We start from the raw sequence: 21,459 nt of genomic DNA on the forward strand, positions 1-21,459 counted from the left end.
CAGCTAGGTTGCGCAGCTAGGTTAGTCAGCAGTTTGGACTTAAGGAGTCCATTACTTACCTGTAAACTAGGACCAGGATCTGTGTGACAACTTGCAAAGAGACAGTGGGGAGCAGAGCTATGCAAAAGGAATTTTACTTCAGGCAAGCTTGGCAAAAATTCATGTTTTCACTTACTACTTTCAAAAAAATAAAAACAAAATGCAATAATAAATGAAAAAAATGATGTTTTCCCTCAATATACTAATCTTGTTGAAGATCTCAGTCTTATAAAGTCTTCAAACATATGTTGGTTCAGGCTGGAAGAAAATGATTTATTTTTAAAGAAAGCTTTTTGGATGGGGTTTTTGGATATATATACCTGTATGCCACCTTTTTATCCTGGAGAAAGTTGAATTCCTGATAAACTGGTGTTCCATGCTGTCTACCCTTTTAGTGACCTACCAGAGTAGATGTGATTAAAACTGCCAGCAGCCACTAGAGATATTCTCAGCAGCTTCAATGAATTTTATTTAAACGAGTGTTTGTCCAAGTGTTCCAATAAAGTTAACTGAGGCTGAAGGGCAGCCATTTTAGCGATTGCGAATTATAAACAACTAAATTTTGGGACCACCACTACTAGACAAATACTAGCCAACACCTGACTACCTGAAGCAGGAATTTCAAAAGGATGGAAATGTTTTTCCAGCCAAGATTTATAAGACCCAAAATTCTTCAGTAAAAGGTGCTTCATGAACTCTTTACAGCAGGAGGGCAGTGGTTATGATGCAGAGTCTTGGGTCAGGGGTATTATATTTTAGGAAAAATGAGAGGATCATGAAGGCTTACAGTTAATTGCTCATAAGAAGGTCTTTTACAAATTCCTTCTTAAATTTCAGTTACGATTAAATGTTGAGGATGTCCAGTGTATGTGTTAGCTATAAGTCCTTTCTAAACATTCGGGTTTCAGTATAAAACCCACTTTCACACCACTCGCCGGCACTTTAAAAATGTAGCAAATTCTTACATGTGCAACCATATGAAAGAGGCTGGGGGACCAGTAACTGGAAATGTACTAGTCCTATAGCCATGCAGAATGGACACAAATAGGATAGTGTGAGGGAGGGGAAATTGTCTCCCTTATTCCATCCCCAGTGGTTGCACTGTTCACAGGTGCAATTTTGGATTCGTTCACATGAAGAAAACTCACATCGCTACTTCTGAGCTTTAAAAGCTTTGTTTTTCTTTGGTGCTTCTATGGCTTCTAAATAGACCACAGGCTTTCCTGCCCCTGACAAGCAATTCTAGAGGCATCCCACAAATTTGGTAAAATTCTGAAGCTTGTCCTGTAGGCTCAGCGCCAGTACAGTCTCACTGAACCATACTTTACTCATTGAATTAGAAACATACTCTTCATCCTCTCAGCCAGAGAGTGAATTCTTAATTTACTGCATCTCCTCCACTGAATTCTAATAAAATTTTTAAGAGTGGGGCTAATGGCTGCGGGAATTGGTAATGGGAATTCACAGTTTTGTCACAGGACAGACATAGATGTGACACAGACCTCCTGCTCAGCTGCTTAGCCTCAGGAGTTGTTCCGCATTGCAGTACTGCCGCCATCTCAATTTCTGCAGAATTTAAGCTTTCATTTTAAAAAAAGGATGAAATATTAGAAAATGGAAGGCCTAAAGTATCTAAGGTACTTATACGGTCCCCATTACAGTAGTATCTGGGTATCTTTAATGTATTTATCCTCACAACACTCTTGTGAGGTTTTTACAGACAGGGCACAGAGAGATCCTCAAAGGTATTTAAGTCCCTAAGTCTTTGTCAACACAGTAATTAAAAATGTGTGGCTGGCTTGGTTCAGTTGATTTGGACTCGTGCGCCTGTAAAATTGCTGTGTAGACATTCTGGCTCAGGCTGGAGCCTGAGTTCTGGGACCCTACAAAGGGGGAGAGTCCCAGAGGAGCCCAAGCCCTAAACAGCAATTTTTAGCTCAGCGGCCCAAGCCGCAGGAGCCAGAGTCAGCTGACCCGAGGCAGCTGCAGCCATGCTGTGAGTCTTTTATTCCAGTGTAGACGTACATTTGGTGACTTTCCCAAGGTCACGCAGAAAGTCTCTGGCAGAGCAGAGAATTGAACTGAGGTCTCTGGCTAGCACCCTACTACTGGATCATAATTCCTTTCTATCTTTCCTATAAGTAAGGCACCCAAATACAATATAACCTGATTTTCAGAAGTGTTTGGCAGCTCTAGAAATCAGGCCACATTTATGTGGGTACATAACAAAGGTGAAAGTTATGGCCAAAATTCCTAGTGCTGAGAATTTTGAAGAAAACTCTTCATATGCAAACTGATTCAGAATTGTCTGCCTGTATCTCCAGACAGACAGAAACAATGGCTCTGAAAGCTTTGTGAACTGCCCCCCCTTCACCACAGTGGGGTGTTGACTCTGAAACAAAATGATGATATTAATGTCAACATTATTAACTATGTCATTATTGATCATTTTAGCAGAAATATCTAGCTAATCTGGGATTGTGGGAAGAATATCTGATCATAGATGGTGTCGGAGTACAATGCCATCATGTTTTATTATCTTCCCTGCACCCTCTCTAATTTTTTAGCTCATCTGTGGTAACCATTTCTTTCTCTAGGGAGTTGGATGGGACTTCCGTAAAGTTGCTGAAATTAGTATAAATTGCGGGAGGAAAAAAATAACATTTCCTGTGACCTGCCCGATGTAGTTCTTTAGACAAGAGCCTTTCATATCTAGGTCACCAATATGAATGCAGGCTAGGTTAGCAATGACTGAAAAGCATTACCATCTGATGGCTATTTATGGGCCATGGGAATTGCACTTGTGGTCTCAGCTCCATTCCTAGTACAGAGCTATGTACAGATATCAAGTACGAGTGATCGGCACTGGTTGGCCATCTCAACGCACATGCTAAGGAATTAATGGGCATGAAGAATGAAGCACCCTCTCAGCTTTTTAGGGGTAGTCTCTCCAGAACAGGGCTGAGGCATATAGGCAGCACTTTGTGGGGAAACTGGCCTTGTTTCTGTCCTTGCTGTACCCATTCTGTGGGTAAATAGAGGACTCAAGTCTTGAGATACAACAATTCTGCACTGACTGTCTCTTTGTTATGTTTGAATAGTACCTGGCACGACGATGCCCTGGCCTCTAGAATCTACTGTAGCACAAATAAATAAAACAAACAGAAAAGAAAAAGGAATAAACCCTTACAAGTAGGACACAAATTGCAATGTAGACTACATTTAATAAACAAACCAACCCTCTGCTTGATAGTCAGACTTTCCTCTACATTACAGCATGTGAAATGCTAGCCTTGCATAACAGTGTATGTATCCTGCTTTCCGATAGCCCAGCTGTTAAAACCCTAGCATGCATGATCAGTGAATTCCTTTCACATAAAGAACTTTTTCACACTGATATTTTTGCTTCAGCTTTAGATAACATTTGTAACAAGTTTCAGTTATGTTTGTTTGCTTGTTTTTTTATTAAAAAGGTACATGAATTGGAAGGCAATTTAGCCCTCAGTTCCTCCTTTTCAGCATTGTGTAAACACATGTAATTAGCTTTGTACTTATCTGCATTAGTATCATTAGAATTGAAAACCCATTTTAATCTGGATTCTGTTCTCTTCTCAATGTCAGCCTGTTTCTGGACCGGTACAGAGCTAGCCTTGTTGATGCAATAAAGAGATTACTCCAACCCAGTGTAAGTATGTTTCTATTTTCTCCTGAACACTGGCTTCAGAATAATTAGTCTGTGCACAATGATTGAGAGAGTAATGGAATGGCAGGATTAATGTCATGTAATACTTTAATACTTATTATGTCCAACTTCAATTGAGTCTTCTAATCTATCAGATTCTTTCCTAATCATAAACTAGGAAACTTCTTATACTTGGCCTTCTGATAAGGAACACAGTGGGTAGTAAAATAAATGAAACCGCTTCAAAGATAGTGTGAGATTATTTTTATCAAAGCGTTTCTTGAGTATTTTCCTTTGATAACAATGTCTTCATATTAAAGTAAAAGTACGATATTGAAAGTTTTAATGTTAGCTTCTGTCATTTATAATCCCTTCAATAGTAACCTTTGTCACCGTGTATATATTTATTGTGATTGAATATTTTTTTCTTTTCATTTGTTTATGTTAAATGAATAAAACCCTTAAATAGATCTGTAACACACAACTTGTTTTCTTCATGAAATAAGCCATGTATTTACATATTATAAATGTGAGGACAATTTGAAGTGAAGCACTATATGAAACGCTACACACATTTCTACATTTATTTATGTGGGTGAGGAAATGACACTGCATATACAAAATCTTAGTCTGTCAGACTGTTATACTAAACTAGGAGGAAACTAGAAACTAAACTAGAAATCAAAAGGAGGAATTAATATGCATATTCTTAAAATAAACTTTAATCTCAAGAATTAAAAACACCAACTGTAGAAGATAAAATATATATGCTGAATGCTTTCCATAGCCATTCAAAACAGGATCTAACTGCTTGCATTTAACATGCTAATCTTCCATAAGGGAAGCTTCCCATTTTAACATGAAAACCAATGCATGTGCACAAGGCATTTTCTAAACTATATTTTAAAAACTCTATTCTGCTTATTTTTCATATTACAAACAATTTTCTCTATTAAAACATAGGGACCAAATCTGATAAAAGACAGAAAAAAGTGAATAATTTTATTCACGTAAGTAATCCCATTCACTTCTAAGGGTGACTGGGGTTCTTTTCCTGGCTTTGTCACAGACTTCCTGAGTGACCTAGGGCAAGTCACTTAGGATTGAATTGTTACACTGCAGGTGAACCAGTAGAGCAATGTGTCCAGAAGCAGAGGAGGAATGTGGCCACTGTGAAACCATTGGGCTGCCTGCAGAATGAGCACTCTATCGGGTGAGGCCGGACCTGTTGGCGGCATGGAAGGATGACCATTGCTTTGTCCCCTTCCTGCCCCTTCTAGGGAAGCTAGCATTTTTAGCCTTAGTGTCTGGTCCCTGCATGGGTGTACAAAGTAAGGGATGGAAGCTCTTTATTCCCTGCTGCTCCAGTTTTGTGCACCTGCATAAGTTCTGATCACAGCATGTCCCTTAACCTCCCTGTGTCTCAGTTTCCTGTGTATAACATGGGGATAATACTACTTACCTCAAAAGGATGTTGTGAGATTTAACTCAGTTAAGCAGTTCAGCAAAGCATTTAAGCATGTGCTTAACCCCATTCCTGTTCAGCGAAGCATTTACGCGCAATCTCAAATTCCATTGAAGCCAATGGGACTTTTGCACATGCTGAATAGGGAAGGACAGACGCATGTGCTTACATGCTTGGTTTAGTCATCATTATAAACAACATTATTTATGTTTAATGAAAAACTAAATTAACAATTAACTCTTTTACCTGTTATAACAATTAATGTTAGAGCCCTAAAGTATGAGTCTAATGCACAAGCTACCATGGCATTTCACAGGTTTTCTTTAATTTCAGTATTATACTTTCTTTAAAGTCCCTTAAATGGGTCTGAGGCTGTCCTCTGTGTCCCCAGGGTAGATAGGCAGCAGTAATTCTGGCAGCTCCTCAGTGTCTCTGTTGGTTGTTGGTTCCAACAGTTCAGGCCAGTCTTCAGCATGGCAAGGTTCCTCCCTGGGCTCCAGCCCCTGTAACGAGCAGAGGGCATCTGTCTCTGTCATCTGTCTCTGAGCTACAGGGCCCTGCCTTTATATTTCCTTTCCCACCCCTTAACTTCTGGTGGGAGGGGCGATCCTGGCCTGGTTCTACCCACCTAGGCTCAGAGAGTGGTCCCTCCCCCTCTGGGTCAGTGGGAGGCCACTCTGCCTCACTACAGTTGATCTCAACCAAGGAAACCACCATTTACATATAGTTTATGCATGGCCAACTTGATAAAGACTCAAGCCAGAATTACATCAACATGGAAAATAAGAACTGTTTTTAATTGCATCCAGGTGAACCAACAGCACACATCAGAGATACAAGAGTTTTATGTTGTGTATTAAGCCATATATCATCACATTATTCTTTCTATAACTTTTAATAAATGACTTCAGGCAGAATAATGGACAATAAAGCTAAAATGAAAATGGAGGTAACTACAAAATATGGGTATCCCTCTTAAACTGACTGAAGGGGGAGTTCAGCATAAGCAATAAATCCTAGTTTACCTTTTAAAAAAAATATTTCCCTCCCTTTGTGAAATCCCCTGGCACTTCCTGGTTCATTAAACACATCCCAACATCCCTCATTCTTTGACAATACTTATATTAGAAGATTCCTGGTATCAATAATTTACAGAATTATGCATTCTGGGATAACTTTAATATTGTCAAGAAATATCAACAGATTCCATGTGGTGGGGAGGAGAATGTTTTAAAAAATCCATGGTTTTTGGATGATAAAACATATAAAATAACATAAACCATTCTGAATTTAGCTAACTCTCACAACAATCCTTTCCCAAACTTGGATCCAGTTTGGAAATGAGAACTACAATGAAGAGTCACAGATAAGGCACAAGGAGACATAATAATTATACATTGTTATTTCCTTGCTGTTGGAATTCAATTATAAGAAGAACATGCTGTATGTAGCACATTGTAACATAGGAAAAACCAGAAACAAATCTGAGAAGGAATTTGATCAGCAAATTGTGCGCCATACAGTAATGCTACATTTTTTAAAACCAACGTCTCATTGATAATAGAATGTGTCACAAATGGCTGTGTGACACCAATTCCTTAGCAACGCTGATGTAAGGCACTGGAAGCCAAGATGTAATGTAAACTGGTATTATTCATACTTAAATACTATCTTTAAATTGCAACCAACAGGTTGTCTTTCAACTTCTGATTTAGAGGGGTTGGGTATAAGTAGGGTACACCAAGAAAAGCTACAGATTTATGGGTATTGCAATATGGAAAATCCAAAGAACCTGCATTGCTGTAGAATTTTTAAGAATTCAGGAATCTTGTAGAATTCATGTTATTTTACTTCAGGAACTAACCACAACTTACTGCACCATTTCAAGACCCCTGGTTATATCTAAAAACACTGTGAATGTAAATGAATGAACTCAGAGCGTAATTCTTCTTTACACTCAGAACACTTTGCACCATGCTGGCAGTACAAAGTGGACATAAATTACATTCACACTCACTTCAAGGCCCTTTTGTAGTGCCAGAGCAGTGTAAAGTGGCCACAGAGTGAATGAGAATTAGGATATGTCTATACTGAAAATGCTACAGCATAGCTGTAGTTAATCCACCTCTACAAGAGGTGATAGCTAAGTTGATGGAAGAATTCTTTCATTGACCTCGCACTGTCTACAACAGGGCTTAGGTCAGCATATCTTCATCTCTCAGGGGGTGTGGATTTTTCACACCCCTGAGAGACATATCTATGCCAATGTAAGTTGTCCGTTTAGACTAGTTCAGTTTTTATGTTGGCAAATTTCTTTTTGAATGGATAGGTTTTATTCTAATGCCAATAAATGGCTTTATTTTACCACATTCTTTTTGCTTGCCATTGAAATGTGTTTTTAATTTCACTATCAGAACATTTATTTGCTTGTAAATTTTCTGAACAGCACTGCAATAATTTAGGCTCTGGTCCAGCAAAAGTCTGTTCATATGGAGCCCCACTGAAATCCATGGGACTTTATGTCAATGTAAGGTTCTGCCTGAACATAGCAGGCAGTATTGGTACCTTAATAATTAGTGACAAATATCGTAGAACCTCAGAGTTACGAACATCAGCGTTGCGAACTGGCTGGTCAGCTCATTGGGAACCAGAAGTAAGCAATCAGGCAGCAGCAGACACACACACACACAAAGGAAGCAAATACAATATGGTATTGTGTTAAATGTAAACTACTAAAAATAATTGACAAGGTAAGGAAACCATTTCTGTGCTTGTTTCTTTTAAATTAAGATGGTTAAAAGCAGCATTTTTCTTCTGCATAATAAAGTTTCAAAGCTATGTTATGTCAATATTCAGTTGTAAACTTTTGAAAAAATAACCTTAACACTTTGTTCTGAGTTCCGAACATTTCAGCGTTACAAACAACCTTCATTCCCGAAGTGTTCAAACTCTGAGCTTCTACTGTAAACCAGGAACTAGTTACATGGACAGTCATCTTGAAAATCTCATTTCAGTCTTGTTTTTATCTACTGGCATTACAGTAACAGCTAAGATCATTATAACTGAAAAAGATTAGAGAGACAGAAGTATTTTTTCTCTATTTTTTCAATTTTTTACTTTATGAATTTGCTAGCACTTGGGTCCTAATTCAAGAAAACATTTAAGCAAGTGCTTAACTTTAAACACACTTTGTGAATTGGGGCCTTTGCATCTAGCCAATTACCTTGTTTTTTATATATGATTAGTCAATTCCCATTATTGTTTTTGTTTACGAACAGAAGAGAGAAAAACATTTTTTTAATTAGAACGATATAACCCGCAAAAATTAGCAGGATGGCTCTGGTCAGGTATTTTATCTGAAGCTACTATTAATCAATTTTTTAAAATTGCCTGGATTTCAATATTATAGTGTGTCCTTTTAATAGACCAAAGAACAAAGTTGTTATTGGCCTAACACAGCAATAACCACAATACCTATCTATTTTGAAAGGATTATTCCAGTTATTAACCTAATCAATGGTTTTTGTAGCATTTATCAATTAAAAGCCAGATGCTCAGCTAGAGTAAATGGGATAGCCCCATTGAAATCAATCGAGCGATGCCGATTTACACCAGACCTGAAAATTCAAATGTACCATGATTTAGATAAAATGTAATTTACATTTTTGAAGTTTTAATATATGGTACAACTTTTCAAACCCATTCGGATAGGGTTTTAATATGGTGTTCAGTTCTAGTATGTTCATTCTACTGTATTTTTTCTGATTTAATTTGAAAGGGATTAGTCGACATAGAATGTAAAAGGGAATGTCTGCATAGAATGCTGAGTCTAATTTTAAAACTGTACTGATAGCATTATTGTGTGAGTATTGCATTCTTATAAAAATTGCTGGAGTGTGGACTGAGGGAAACAGTAAGTTGGGATCTGGCTGTGGCTAATCCTTCGTACAAGAGGTTCTGTGTTTCTGTCCCTGCACCAGCTAGTGTATTCTGCGGTCTGCAGGCTCAGACCCTGAGTGGAGGAAGTGCTTTGTAAACAGTGCTCCAGTGGTGAAGGACTTCAAGAAGATGATGAGTTCCATAGGGAGTCCTTCCCTTCCTGCACCAGTAAGGGTTGTTGTAACATGGAGCTTTTAGCAGGATAGGGAGATCTTCAGCTGAAGACCCCTCCCCCAAAAAAGAAGACTGTTAAAATGTGTGACATTGGAGAGTGTTATGTCATGCTAAAATGGTAGGCAGTTTGGCACATTTCACTCTGATTGTATCTGGGCCCATATTCAGACCTAAAATTTGCAGGAGCAGTTCCACTGACTTTCTCTGCATCGACTTACACCTTATTATTAGTCATGGAATAATAGAAAAAATTGGAAAAGACTTTTTAGGTCCACTAGTCCATCCCTTTGCCGACTGAGGGATTATTCCTTACAGTACATTTTCTAGTGGACTGTCAGATCTAATCTGAAATCTCTTCAGAGTTGTGAGACTATTTACTGTTTTGTAGACCTTGCTGTGAGGGTGTTTCCTTGATATCTAACCTAAACATTCGTTTTTCTAATTTCATCCTCTTATTTCTACTTATATTTTAACATATTATGCTAAATAATTCCATCCTTAGTATTTACACCCTTTAAATATTTATAGACATTGTTCTTCTTCATTTTAGTTGTCACTTAGCCATGCTAACCATTTATCAGTCCCTCCAGCCATTCCGTCCACTCCCACTCCCATCCCATACCCTCTCTTCTGAACTCCTTCGAGTTTCTGATAATGTGGTTCTCAGAACTAATATGAGGGTTGCCTAGAGTTGTAGAAAGAGGGGAAGGATGATTCAGTGGCTAGGGCAGTTGCCTAGTACAGAGGAGACCTGAAGTCAAGTCCCTGCTCTGCCACAGATTTCATGTGTGACTTTGGACAGGTCACTTAGCCTCTCTGTGCCTCACTTCCTCATCTGTAAAATGGGGATACCTTATGGGGTGTGTGAGAATAAACACATTAAAGAGTTTGAGGTGCTATCTGGTAATAGGGGCCACATAGGAACCTTAGCTATCTAGATAGATAGAAACTTCACTTCCATGATGTGTTATCTCTGTACATGTGTGTATGCATCTCAAAGTTACATGAGCCACATCACATTGCAAGCACATATCTAATTTGATGTCCACTATCACCATTAACTGTCTTTCGATGTTACAGCTTTCCAGGGTTCTTCCATTCTCTTGAATTTCCCCAGACATACTACCTTACACTTATCAAGCTTATTATCAATTTGTTATGTCTTGCTCATTTTTCTAACTTATCTAGATCTCCATATATTATTCCTTGGCACCTTGGTGATTACAGCACCCACTCCTTAATTTAGCATCATCTATGAATTTCATTAACATGCTTTTTAACTTCTTATTTGTATCAGTGTTAAATAAAACAGGACTTACCACTGAACCTTGTGGCATCCAACCAAATAGCTCCCTTCCATTCAATACACTGTAGTTCAGTGTAAACCTTTATTTACAGTGATTCAGCCAGTTTTCATTCCATGTGACAGAATTCATATTGAGACAATTTGAATTCATTTTGCCAGCAAGATTTCAAGAGATGCTTTATCAAGTGCCATAGTCTCTGGACTAAAATTTAGTGGGGAGGGAGACATCTAAAATCCATCACATCAAAGGAAAATCATTTGTGTCCTCTTTATACAAAAGGATTAACAAAAATTTAGTTAGTGGACCATAAAGTATTGCCTGGACATAAAAAATGGCCTGATCATCTTGAATGATCCAAAATTTCTATGCGTGAACATTTTTGTTGACACTATTGTAGCCTTGTTGGTCCCAGGAGATTAAAAACAAGGTGGATTATTTGGATCAAGCTCTTGAGTTTACACAGAGCTCTTCTTCGTGTCTGGGAAAGGTCCTGGGGACTGGAGGTCCTTTCCCAGACCTGAAGAAGAGCTGTGTGTAAGCTTGAAAGCTTGACACTTTCATCAAAAGAAGTTGGTCCAATTAAAAATATTATCTCACCAATTTTGTCTCTCTGTATATGAACGATAAGCTGTGTTTGAAATGTGATTTGCAGATATTGGTACAAATTGTTGAGATGCATAGGTGGTGTAAAAAGTACATATTTTTATACAAAGATTGAGTCTGATTCTCCTCTAACTTCCTCTGGTTTTACACTGTTGTAATTCCAAATGGGTACTCCTAATTTACACTGCTATAAGAGGAAGGAAAATCACTCCCAGTGTTTGTATTATGCCTTGCTAAATCAAACTGGTGATTTTTGCATTGTATGTATATGATCATAATGATTTTTCTTTGTTTTATTTAAGTAACATAGACTAACAGGTATTATGTGAAAAGAATCAAACTTATTGCAATTGGCCATTTTCAAATGAAAATGTTTATTTACAACCTTCTATTTTGCATCCCTTTAATCACAGAAGTAATGCATTGAACAGTCAGTTTTTTGAATACTATATAAATGCTTTTCCAAGAGAAAAATTTACTTTTTCAGCAGGAATATATTAAAAGCTTAGTCAGGGGTATGCTATATCTGGTTCCTTTCCAATTTTAAAAATGTGTACATTCTCTTTCTAATGTTCTAGGGGAAAGCAATGGTATTTGCTCCACTCAGAGGGAATACTTTAAACCAGTTTTGCAATCTAGCTGAAAAAGCTGGTTTCTCTGTCCAAAGACATGAAAATTATGATGAACATATTTCGAACTTCCACTCCAAGGTTAGTTTTCTGCTTGTGTTAGATAACACTTTAATCCACATTGCATTTTGAAGAGATCATGGTCCTTTTGGCAGGTAACCTAAATGTTTGATTAAAGTACTCCTTAGGTGTGCTGTTTCTGAACAGCTATTTGGTATCTGATTATTTTGTGTGGTAGAACCATCCTTTATCTTTGCCTGCCTAGAAGAGTTTTACAGAAGCATCTCCTGTTTACCCTTTTAATATAACCAATCTTTTCATTCAGAAGAGTCTCATTTCTGAGATTCACTTTTTATTTGTATTTGTTGATTAGTCACACACACATATATATATATATATATATATATATATATATATATATATCTGGCAAACTAACATTTACATTTTAATAAAAACTTGCCATTTTAACTAGGTTAAATACTGAAATGTACTGAAATAAATAGAAGGTGAATGTCTAATTGTATCATATCATACCTTAAATCCTTATCTCTAGTTGCTTTATGGCTGGGTCAGTTGGCAGCTTCAAACTGCTAAATCTCATACAGAATTTCACAGTTGTGGGGTTATATGTCAGATCGAGGCACTACAAGATTTAGGTCAAAAGCACTTACCTGAGTGTTATTTCTAAGCTTGCTTACATAAAGCTACTGTTATCAGTCTCCTTTTTTTTATTATTTATAGGTGTAGAGTATTACAGGACACAGAAAGGAAGATGTTTCACAGAAAACTTTTTAGGAATTTCTTATTTTCCGGTACACCTGCAGCAGTGCTTATCAAAATTATATTATTGCTTGTATTTTTTAGATCACTATTTCAGACCTTAAAGAAAGCCACAGTTGTGTGCCCAATTCACCTCAGACATTACCTTTAGCCCCCGCACAGGTTTGCAAGTATTTCCTATGCAACATACAAGCCATCTCAGAATTTAACCTTGATTTCCATGTGGGAAAACAGCTATATGCCTTGTTTTAGATACCTACCAGTGCATCATAGCATAGGAATCAGGTTGTACTAGATAAAGTGTTTTCTTTGATTGTGTAATTTTCACATTAATAAACTACTCCTGTCAAAACTGACTAGCTACATATACACAGAATCACATAATTTAACTAAATTGATGAAGTGACCTGATTTTCCTCACACTTACATCAACCTGTTTTACATCAGGGTAATTTTACTGACTTCAGTGAAGTTACTCCTGATTTACATCAGCATCAACGAGATCAGAAAATCAGGCCCAGTATCATCCTTCCCAGCCATCAACTAGGACTTTTCCTTCTGCCACCAGCTGGAATGGGGTGCAGTTTTTCTCCTGTTGATTCATTGTCCACAGAGTTTTGCTCCCTTTGCTCCCTCCATCCAGATCTCCTGCCATGAAGTATTGGACTAAGAGCTGTTGGTATCCCCACCCAGTGATGGGTCTACAAATGAAGTGACTTTTTTTTTTCCTTCCATGAATTACAAACATATTCTCTTTCTCTTTCTTTTTTTGTCTGGCTTAAGGAAAGAAAATCCCAGAGACATTTCATGAGAAAGATAAACTTTCAAACTATTTTCTATTTTGAATGCATTTCTTGTGTTGCACAACATTTTAGTGCCATTTAAGTGGTAGTGTCTCTTCAGTATTTGCTGATGTCCAAATCCTGATCTTGCTTTCAGTTATGATGATATCTAAGTACAAAATGCCCCTCTGCCAAAGGACTTTGTGTAGGAAATTACATGAGGGTTCAGGGATGAAATTCATCCTCCTCTCTTCCCTCCCTTATCCACCCCCATATACACACACTCAAGACTGGAGGCCAGGCAGGGAGCACCTGCGCAACCTGGCCAGGACCACTATGTCAGCCTGTGGGTGAAGGCCTGGTGGATCCATGTAGTTCACCTTCAGACAAGGTCCATACCTCCTGCATGCACACAGGAGCCAATGCAGAGCTTGGCACTATGGTGCAGAGAGCTTTGGAATCTTCCCTCAAGCCTCTTGGCTTTCCAAGACTCCTAACTCAGTGGAAATGTGGTACTTCTGTTGCATTTCTGTCTTCCTTAAGCTTTGCAGGGGAGTGCAGAATTTGGCCCTGAGGTGGCATTGTCTATCTTTTATTGTGCTAGCAACAACAACAACAACAACAAAAAATTTTTTGCTTCATTTTCATTCGTAGGACAAGAATATCAACTGCCTCAGGTGTCAGTGCTGTCTCTAGCAAGATGGTGCATCACGTCACCTGAGCAAATGGGAACATAGTCTCCTTGAGTGTAACAAATGAAGGAAATCACAGTTACATTTCATAGAATATATACCAAAATGATAGTATAGAGTTATAGAATATAATACACAGTGGGCCAGATTCCCATCCAGAACTATACTGATTTATACCAGCTAAGCGTAAGGCTTTTCTAGTTTCTACAATCTAAGAAAACCTAAAATTCAGTGCTCATTTTCACCCACAGTCTAGGTAAATCTCTCCCATAATTTAGATAATACTGCTAAAAAAAATTTCCCTGAAGAGTGTGGTAGATTAATAAGCATCTTCCTGAAGAGAAAGTGTATTATAGAGAAATCGTAAGCCAGAAAAATATTCTTCATTATCTTCATGTAAATAAAAAACACTGGTTTAAAGAAGCAAACATTTTTGCAGACTATTGATGCAATAATTATAATACTGATGCTCATTTTGTCACTTGAACCTTTGTTGTCTTTTTAAATTTGTGCTTTAAAGTACAGTTTAAAAGTTTTGCATGTTTAGCAGGAAACAGATTTCTTCATATGTGTCTCCTTCCAAACCTCATCTTCCCCAGGATGAGTTTGCTCCCAAATGAAGGAGAGGCATTTTCCTTCAGGCTGCATGTTATCCTCTTATCCCTACTGTTTTGGAATAGAGCGTAACCAGCTGGAGAACTGTAAGAAGCCTGATAATGCAGCTATTTTTTGCTGTCCCGTCTTAATCTTGTTACACAAATGGTTGTGAAGAGATTCATGAATTTTAATTTTGCCCTTTGCATTAGTGCCTCATGTCACTCATACACAGCTGCCTTCTATGGGGAGTTGTTCACCCCTCCTCCTACAACAGGGGGGAAAAATTAGTTACAATCTTGGCAGTAGTGCAAGTAACAAAAAAAAAAAAAAAAAAATCCACAGATTTAGGCAACCACCCATGAAGCTGATTAACAGTCAGTGATCAGGAGGAACAGCTTTGTCTCTTAAACTTTTCACCTCTCATTGTTAGCTGTGAAATTTTATTTCCGTTAAAAAGCAAGCCTGTAATCAAAACTGTGCCATTCTACACTTTATGCCAGTGCTTTAGTTAAATTGTACCCACATCATTGAATCACCCTGTTCAGGAGGCAAACAGCACAAGGTAGGGGTATATTTCTGAAACATCGGTTTTTAATTTATACTGGCAAAGAAAGACAAATATTTTTCTCTATATCGAGGCTAGTTGGTACATAACTATCTCACCCTAACATCGAGAATATTAAGTACATAATGGATGTTCTATAATGATCTGCCTTAGGAAATGTTGTTAACTTTAAATGTGAATAAAAATATTCTCAGCCTTTTATACTATCTCATTTGCATGTATATATATTTCTATCCTTTTTTTTCCCCAAAGTGTCAGGAGCTTTTCCTTCCTAAAAACTATATTGTTTTGTTTATAATGAAAGCAGGCTTAGAAAGGCTATGACATGAGCTCAGGACATTATGTCAAAAGAATGGTCATATTTCACCTCCGCTTATCTGTTCAAAATGCCACATTCCAAGTGGCTGGTGCTTATAATCTGTATGGTGTGCTGTTGATAATTGTGGATACTGTAAAGGGTAAACAGTATGAATTCCACTCCTGCTGCTGCTATTCACCTTGTAGGTCTGAGTGTGTTACATCCAATTATGAGGTAAAGCATACTGCTACTAATAGCAGCTATATAATTTATTTCAGTCCTTATAGGCATTATTTTTGCCTACAAAATTGAAAAATTGATTTATTCACAATTTGCTTTTTGTTCATTTGTTTAAAAAGGTGCTTTTTTCATTTCACAAAATTATAATAATTAATTGGGCACAGATGTGCAACTTTGGTAAATGGAATCACTCTTATACTGCATAGCATTTCATATAGAAACAGGTATTTTCAAACTGTTTTGTATGTGCTTTTGGTACTCTAACATTACATTTCTGATCCACTTATACTGTGTGACAGGTTATAATATATTTCTGTGTGGCTTTTTATTTATTTATTTAGCATCCCTGCCTATTCTGGAGCAGTTTAGGTGCATCTGGACCCTGATTAAATACTGTAACTGATCCTCTATGCTGGCCGCCAGAGGTCACTATAGAAACCAGGTTAAAAGTAGCCAGGGGACATATGGTTTCTGTCACATCCCCAAACAAAATTTAGTTAGCCTATATATATTACTTTGGGGGCTTTCCTGTATAAAGAATTCTTTATCCTATATATTACTGTACTTGATGTTGTTAAACGGGTCAACTAACGCAAAACTAGCTAAAATAAAGGGAAGTGCATAGAAATAGTGATATTTACCTTTTCCGTCCTCCAGGAAATTATTTGGCTTACTATCCTCCCCCATCCAAATATGTATTTGGGTGCTCCTTTTCCATTCCAACAACTGGAGTGCAAAAAGCAAGTGAAAGAGAAAGGTCCAAGAGAGAGAGATCGGCAGATGTATCCCATTCTGCTTTTGTTAAAGAAAATCTGCTGACTAATTTTGCTGGATTTTTGTTTTAGTGAACTAGGGGAGCTCATAAAACTCTGTGTTTTGAATAACATGTACAGTTTGCAGGTGTAAAAGCTGCCAGGATCCTGTGAAACTGATGAGTAATCCTGTGCAAACAAAGTGAACCACCTGTGGTAAAGTTAAAGATCTTGGGAAGCAGATTGTCATTACTTTAGTAATTATACACAAACACTTCTTAGTAAAGTGGATTAGAATGTAAAGAATAGGTCAGCTTTATGTTCCACTATGAAAAAGGAAAAATGTGTTAATTGCTCATGGACAGTAGCTTACACTGAGACACTTCACAGTTGAAGAATATGATATGAAAAAGACCTGTGTTGAAATAACTTGAGTAATGTTGTGACACCGACCAACTAAAATCCTTAATTCATTCCATGGAGAAAAAAGGGCACAACAATGTAGATTAAGAATACTATTGGTCTTTAATCTGGTATTTCTTGTATTTGTCTGAGTTGTATCAGTATTAATGCAAATTTTTGCATTTTCCCCCTTTGACTTTGTATTTAAACAAAGAATAAAAATATAACTTCCTTTTTATAAAACCTTGTAAAAAGTAATATATGTTGGAGAATCATTTATGGGAGAATGGTTCATTTATCAGTATAATGTGTATTTATATATTTTAAACGTATTTACAAGAATAGCCTGAGCTGACTAAGCCATTTTAATCAACTGACTGAACACACATTTATCATTTAAAAAAATTATTTGAGTTTATATCTAAAGTACTCACATAACCTCGCCTAGCAGTGCAAATAGCACTGCTCTAATTACTGGTGCTGCTATAATTCTGTATTAATAAAAGAATTTTTGAATTGCACATCATTAATAAATAAGCCCATCAGAAGCTGCATTATAGTCTTTGAAATGGCTTAGGCCCATATAAACCTTCCTGTTGTGTCAAGTTATTACAGGGGTCCCCAAACAGTTGGCAATCTTAAATACCAAATCTGCTGCAATACCAAGGCACTACGGGGTAGGTTAAGGATGAAGTTTCAGCCTTCATTCTGAATGTCCTTGCTTTGTGAATTTAAGTCAGAACCTAAATCTCATTTGAATCCAGTTTAATTAATTGAGTAATGCAGTAATTTGTGAATAAATAGCTCAAACATTTTTATAAGCAACATTCAGCTTTTTCTTCCTCAGCTGGAAAAAAGACACTCACAAACCTGTGATAAATATCTCGGTATACAATCCCTGTAACTGTGATAGTATTTGACATTAAGCCTTTTTGCTGTTATAAGCTGTTTAATCAGCTGTAATATTGTTCATACTAAGAAACATAGTTAGCTCAGAAGTAAACATAATTTTGTGTCAGTAGTTTAAAAATGTGTTAATACTGGTTTGCTTACTTGTTCCATTCTTTATTTGCAGTTGAAAAATGAAGAAAAAGATACATATGAAGAAAACATCCATTACCCCTTTCTTCTTGTTTTAACCAAACTTGACTAGAAGATTAGATCTTTTTTTTTTTAAAGGACAAATGAAAATTAATTATATGTGAGTGATTTATTTTTTCTGAGTGGCTATCATAAAAGTATGATAAGGAAAATTTGTTTCACTTATTGCAGTTAGGAAATCTTGAGACACATTCTGTATGTCATTTTAGGGACTTATTTTTCCCCATGATATTTCAATCTTAAAAAAAAAATCATGTGTATATATTTACAAAGCTCTAAAGCCAGTTTTCCTTCTCTCTCATGCCTTTTAGCTTGCATGTTTGTTAATCTCTCTAAACATGATTTCTTTGTTTGTATTTGAAAACACATATATCATATGCTTTGTGGTTGTATTTGACCAGTTGAAAGTGCTAAAGCTTTCTCATTCAGTTAGGGAGGAAATAGTTTCCTCAAGACCTTTTTTTAAAAAAAAAAAAAAGTGCACACATCACCTCATAGATGTTTCTTTTGCCTTTCTTGAATTTTCCCTGTTGATTTTTCTATCCATGCAAAATTGAAATGTTCTAACTTGTCTTGGTGATTACTTTTTTTTTTTTTTTTTTTTTTTGCAACAGGGTACTTTTTCCCCCTGTACATGTATAAGAAATAATGCATCAAACAAAAGCCTGATAAACTGACCATTTGTCCTTTGGACACAATAGCTTGCCCAGCCCTCTGCTCCTCCTCTCTAATTATGTGTGATTAGTCTCAGTGTGTTGTGTCAAGAAGGGGGAGTGTGCTGAGTGCTTATTATCTGGTTAGGTACAAGAAGAGCACATTTAGGCTCTGACTATGAATGAAAAGTGAGCCTTTATCAGGACTAAAATCTAACTGCTGCTGTTCTACAAACCTCTCTTTAAAAATAGATCTTGTCCTAAGACATTCTGAACACTATGGCAACTAGGGAATTTTCTTTTAAATGCAATCAAACAATCATCTTATTCAAACTAGGTGTGTATTGTGATATACTGTGGTTCAAGTATTTTGTAAATGTTTAATACATTGCTGAGAACGGACAGCTGTCCTACAAAGAAACATGATCATATTCTTCTTTTCTAATGGCTTAAATAAATGTGCTAATGATTTCTTGAAATAGCAACCTGGCACTTTAAGGAATCCTGCACAATCTCTTTAACCAAAACACTTTTAGAATGGTAAAAAACCACCATCAGATACTTAGTACTGTTAAATGTGTTGTTTCATATTGAAATACAATAAAACAATTACATTTGGTCAATGCTCTTCCTCTCACATTTAACAAATTGAGCTCTATGTAAACCACTAGCTGATACAAGTTCTTTTCTCTTCAGTACTATCCTCAAACAAATTTCTTCTCCACCAGTTTGCATGTCCTTGTATTCAACACTTTTTATGCTCCATTAGAGTACCTAGATGGATCTCAGAAGGCATAGGTCAAGTCGCAGTTAGATCATACATTTCTTGCTCACAAAAACTTGAATTGCAATGCCAAGTGATGGGCTAACATCACAATAACAGCAATTTATTCCTCTTTTGAAAAACAGCAGTCTATTCTCAGTGTTAGATAAAGACCAGGGGCAATGCAAACCAGCCATTTATCCTAGTAGTTCAGCAGTAGATCTCCTTTTTGAACATGAAACCCACAACATCCATACTCTTGATGGAAGAATATTTTCTGATAAGAAAAAGAAGCATTTAGGAATAATTTAAGGCTGTTGTAAAGACTCTTTTAATCAGTTTTTGTTCTGTTTGGACATACAGCATAGGATATGTTATCCCTAAGAAATGGATACAAGGAAATTTTTCTAACTTTGTAACTGACAAAGAAAAGTCAAAGACATAGTGAAATATGAAAATATGTAGATCCTGTCTGGCTTTGTAAGAAAGGCTTGAGAATATTCTGTACAATATTATCTAATACGGATATGTACTTGCCAGAAATAAAACCATTGTCATAGGAAATGGCATCTTTTTCTGTTTATTCCCCTGGGGAATAAGCAAGTTTACTAAAATGAACAGCTAGTTATTGCTTTTTTATTTTTTTAACTGTCTATAGTGTTAGTACAAGCTGTTGCATGAGGTGCTGGCTAGCTTCGTTTAAGAGAGTACTTGATGGAGTCTTTAGCGGAGAACACATCTGGGGTTTGATTCTGCAAACACTTACACATTGGAGCTCAATACTGAATAAAGCTACTCGTGCATAAAGGTTTATATGATTGGGCCCTTAATTTGTAATTTTTCACGGATAATCAGTATTCAATTAATTATTTTTAATTTTTAATTTTAAAATCTGTACTGTAAAGGTATACAGTTGTAGGGGTTTCTTGTATGTGTATTTTAAGTATTGTTTTTTAAAGAAGATCTGTCAAGAGTTAGGGTCTTTAGAAGGTACTGTTGACTAGAAAAACTTTCTGATTTCTCCAATTTTAATAAAAAGGCAATGATTTTTTAATTCAGATGCTAAAGATCTCTGCTTAAAGAAAGTTATGTTTATAGGTCACCAAAAGAAGCTTATTAAAATAAATGTGTCAAAGTCCTGTGTGTGTCCTGTTTTAACTGCCATCTATAGGTCACTGATACTTTGTGTATTTTTAATGTGATATAGATTGCTTTATTTTTTAAAGGAACATTAGGATTGCGTAGTTGATGTTTATAAGGCACTCTGAAGATGAGAAGCATGTTATAAATGCTAAGTATTATTCCTATGTTGTCTTCTTTGGCAACCCATCGAAACATTGTCTGGCTATACCGAAAGAAGGATAGGAGACACCTGATATGTTTTTAATCAGGCTGCAACTTTATTAGTAAATGTCTGGGACTACCCAGCAGGTAACTCCATGATCATTTCAACATCTATCCTTTTTCCATCCAGGTCCCCCACCCAACCCATTGCTGGGACCTTATCATCCCCCCCTCTTTGAATGAGGTTTAAGATGGGCTGTAAGAAAGAGAGGTTGGCTCCCTGCCATACCAGTTATAGGAGCCTGAACCTCTGATTCTGTTCCCCATTCTGCTCCTTTAACCAACATCTCCTTTTGAAGTCCTTTACCAAGCCATTTATCCAGTCACTTCCCTATGGAGTACCTGCACTGGACATCCACCCCACACTTATGTAATGAGCTGTGACATCATCGCCTAACTCCCTTCCCTACTTACCATAACAAATCCATTCCCCTGCACCCAAACCCACTGTGGGGAAGGCAAAAAATCCCCACTCCATCTTGGCCTTCCCAACTCCCCGAAAAAGGAGTGGCTAGTGCGATGCCCACAGCAGGTCCTGACCAAACCTGGCTTTTTGCCACCTACAAGGGGATGGAAGGTGGGTGCTGCTCCACCTGCTCTGGGGCAAAGGGGCTTCTCCTGCCGGGCTTCCCCTTTTCAACTCCCCAGCCCT

At 37.1% G+C, this 21,459-nt stretch overlaps 1 protein-coding gene across 1 annotated transcript in view; it reads left to right on the forward strand.

Moving 5' to 3' along the window:
• CAMKMT (calmodulin-lysine N-methyltransferase) overlaps positions 1 to 18,587 on the forward strand; it is a 335,286-nt gene extending 316,699 nt beyond the window's left edge. Inside the window, exons 9-11 of the mRNA XM_067565423.1 lie at positions 3,661 to 3,724; positions 11,788 to 11,919; positions 18,022 to 18,587. Coding sequence (XP_067421524.1) covers positions 3,661 to 3,724; positions 11,788 to 11,919; positions 18,022 to 18,099 — 274 coding nt within the window. The 3' untranslated portion in view covers positions 18,100 to 18,587. The remainder of the gene's footprint in view (positions 1 to 3,660; positions 3,725 to 11,787; positions 11,920 to 18,021) is intronic.
• Positions 18,588 to 21,459: the final 2,872 nt, after the last annotated feature.

Source organism: Emydura macquarii, unplaced genomic scaffold, assembly GCF_026122565.2.
Source record: "Emydura macquarii macquarii isolate MOO-44397 ecotype Brisbane River unplaced genomic scaffold, CSIRO-AGI_Emac_v2 contig_2676, whole genome shotgun sequence".
NCBI lineage: Eukaryota > Metazoa > Chordata > Testudines > Chelidae > Emydura > Emydura macquarii.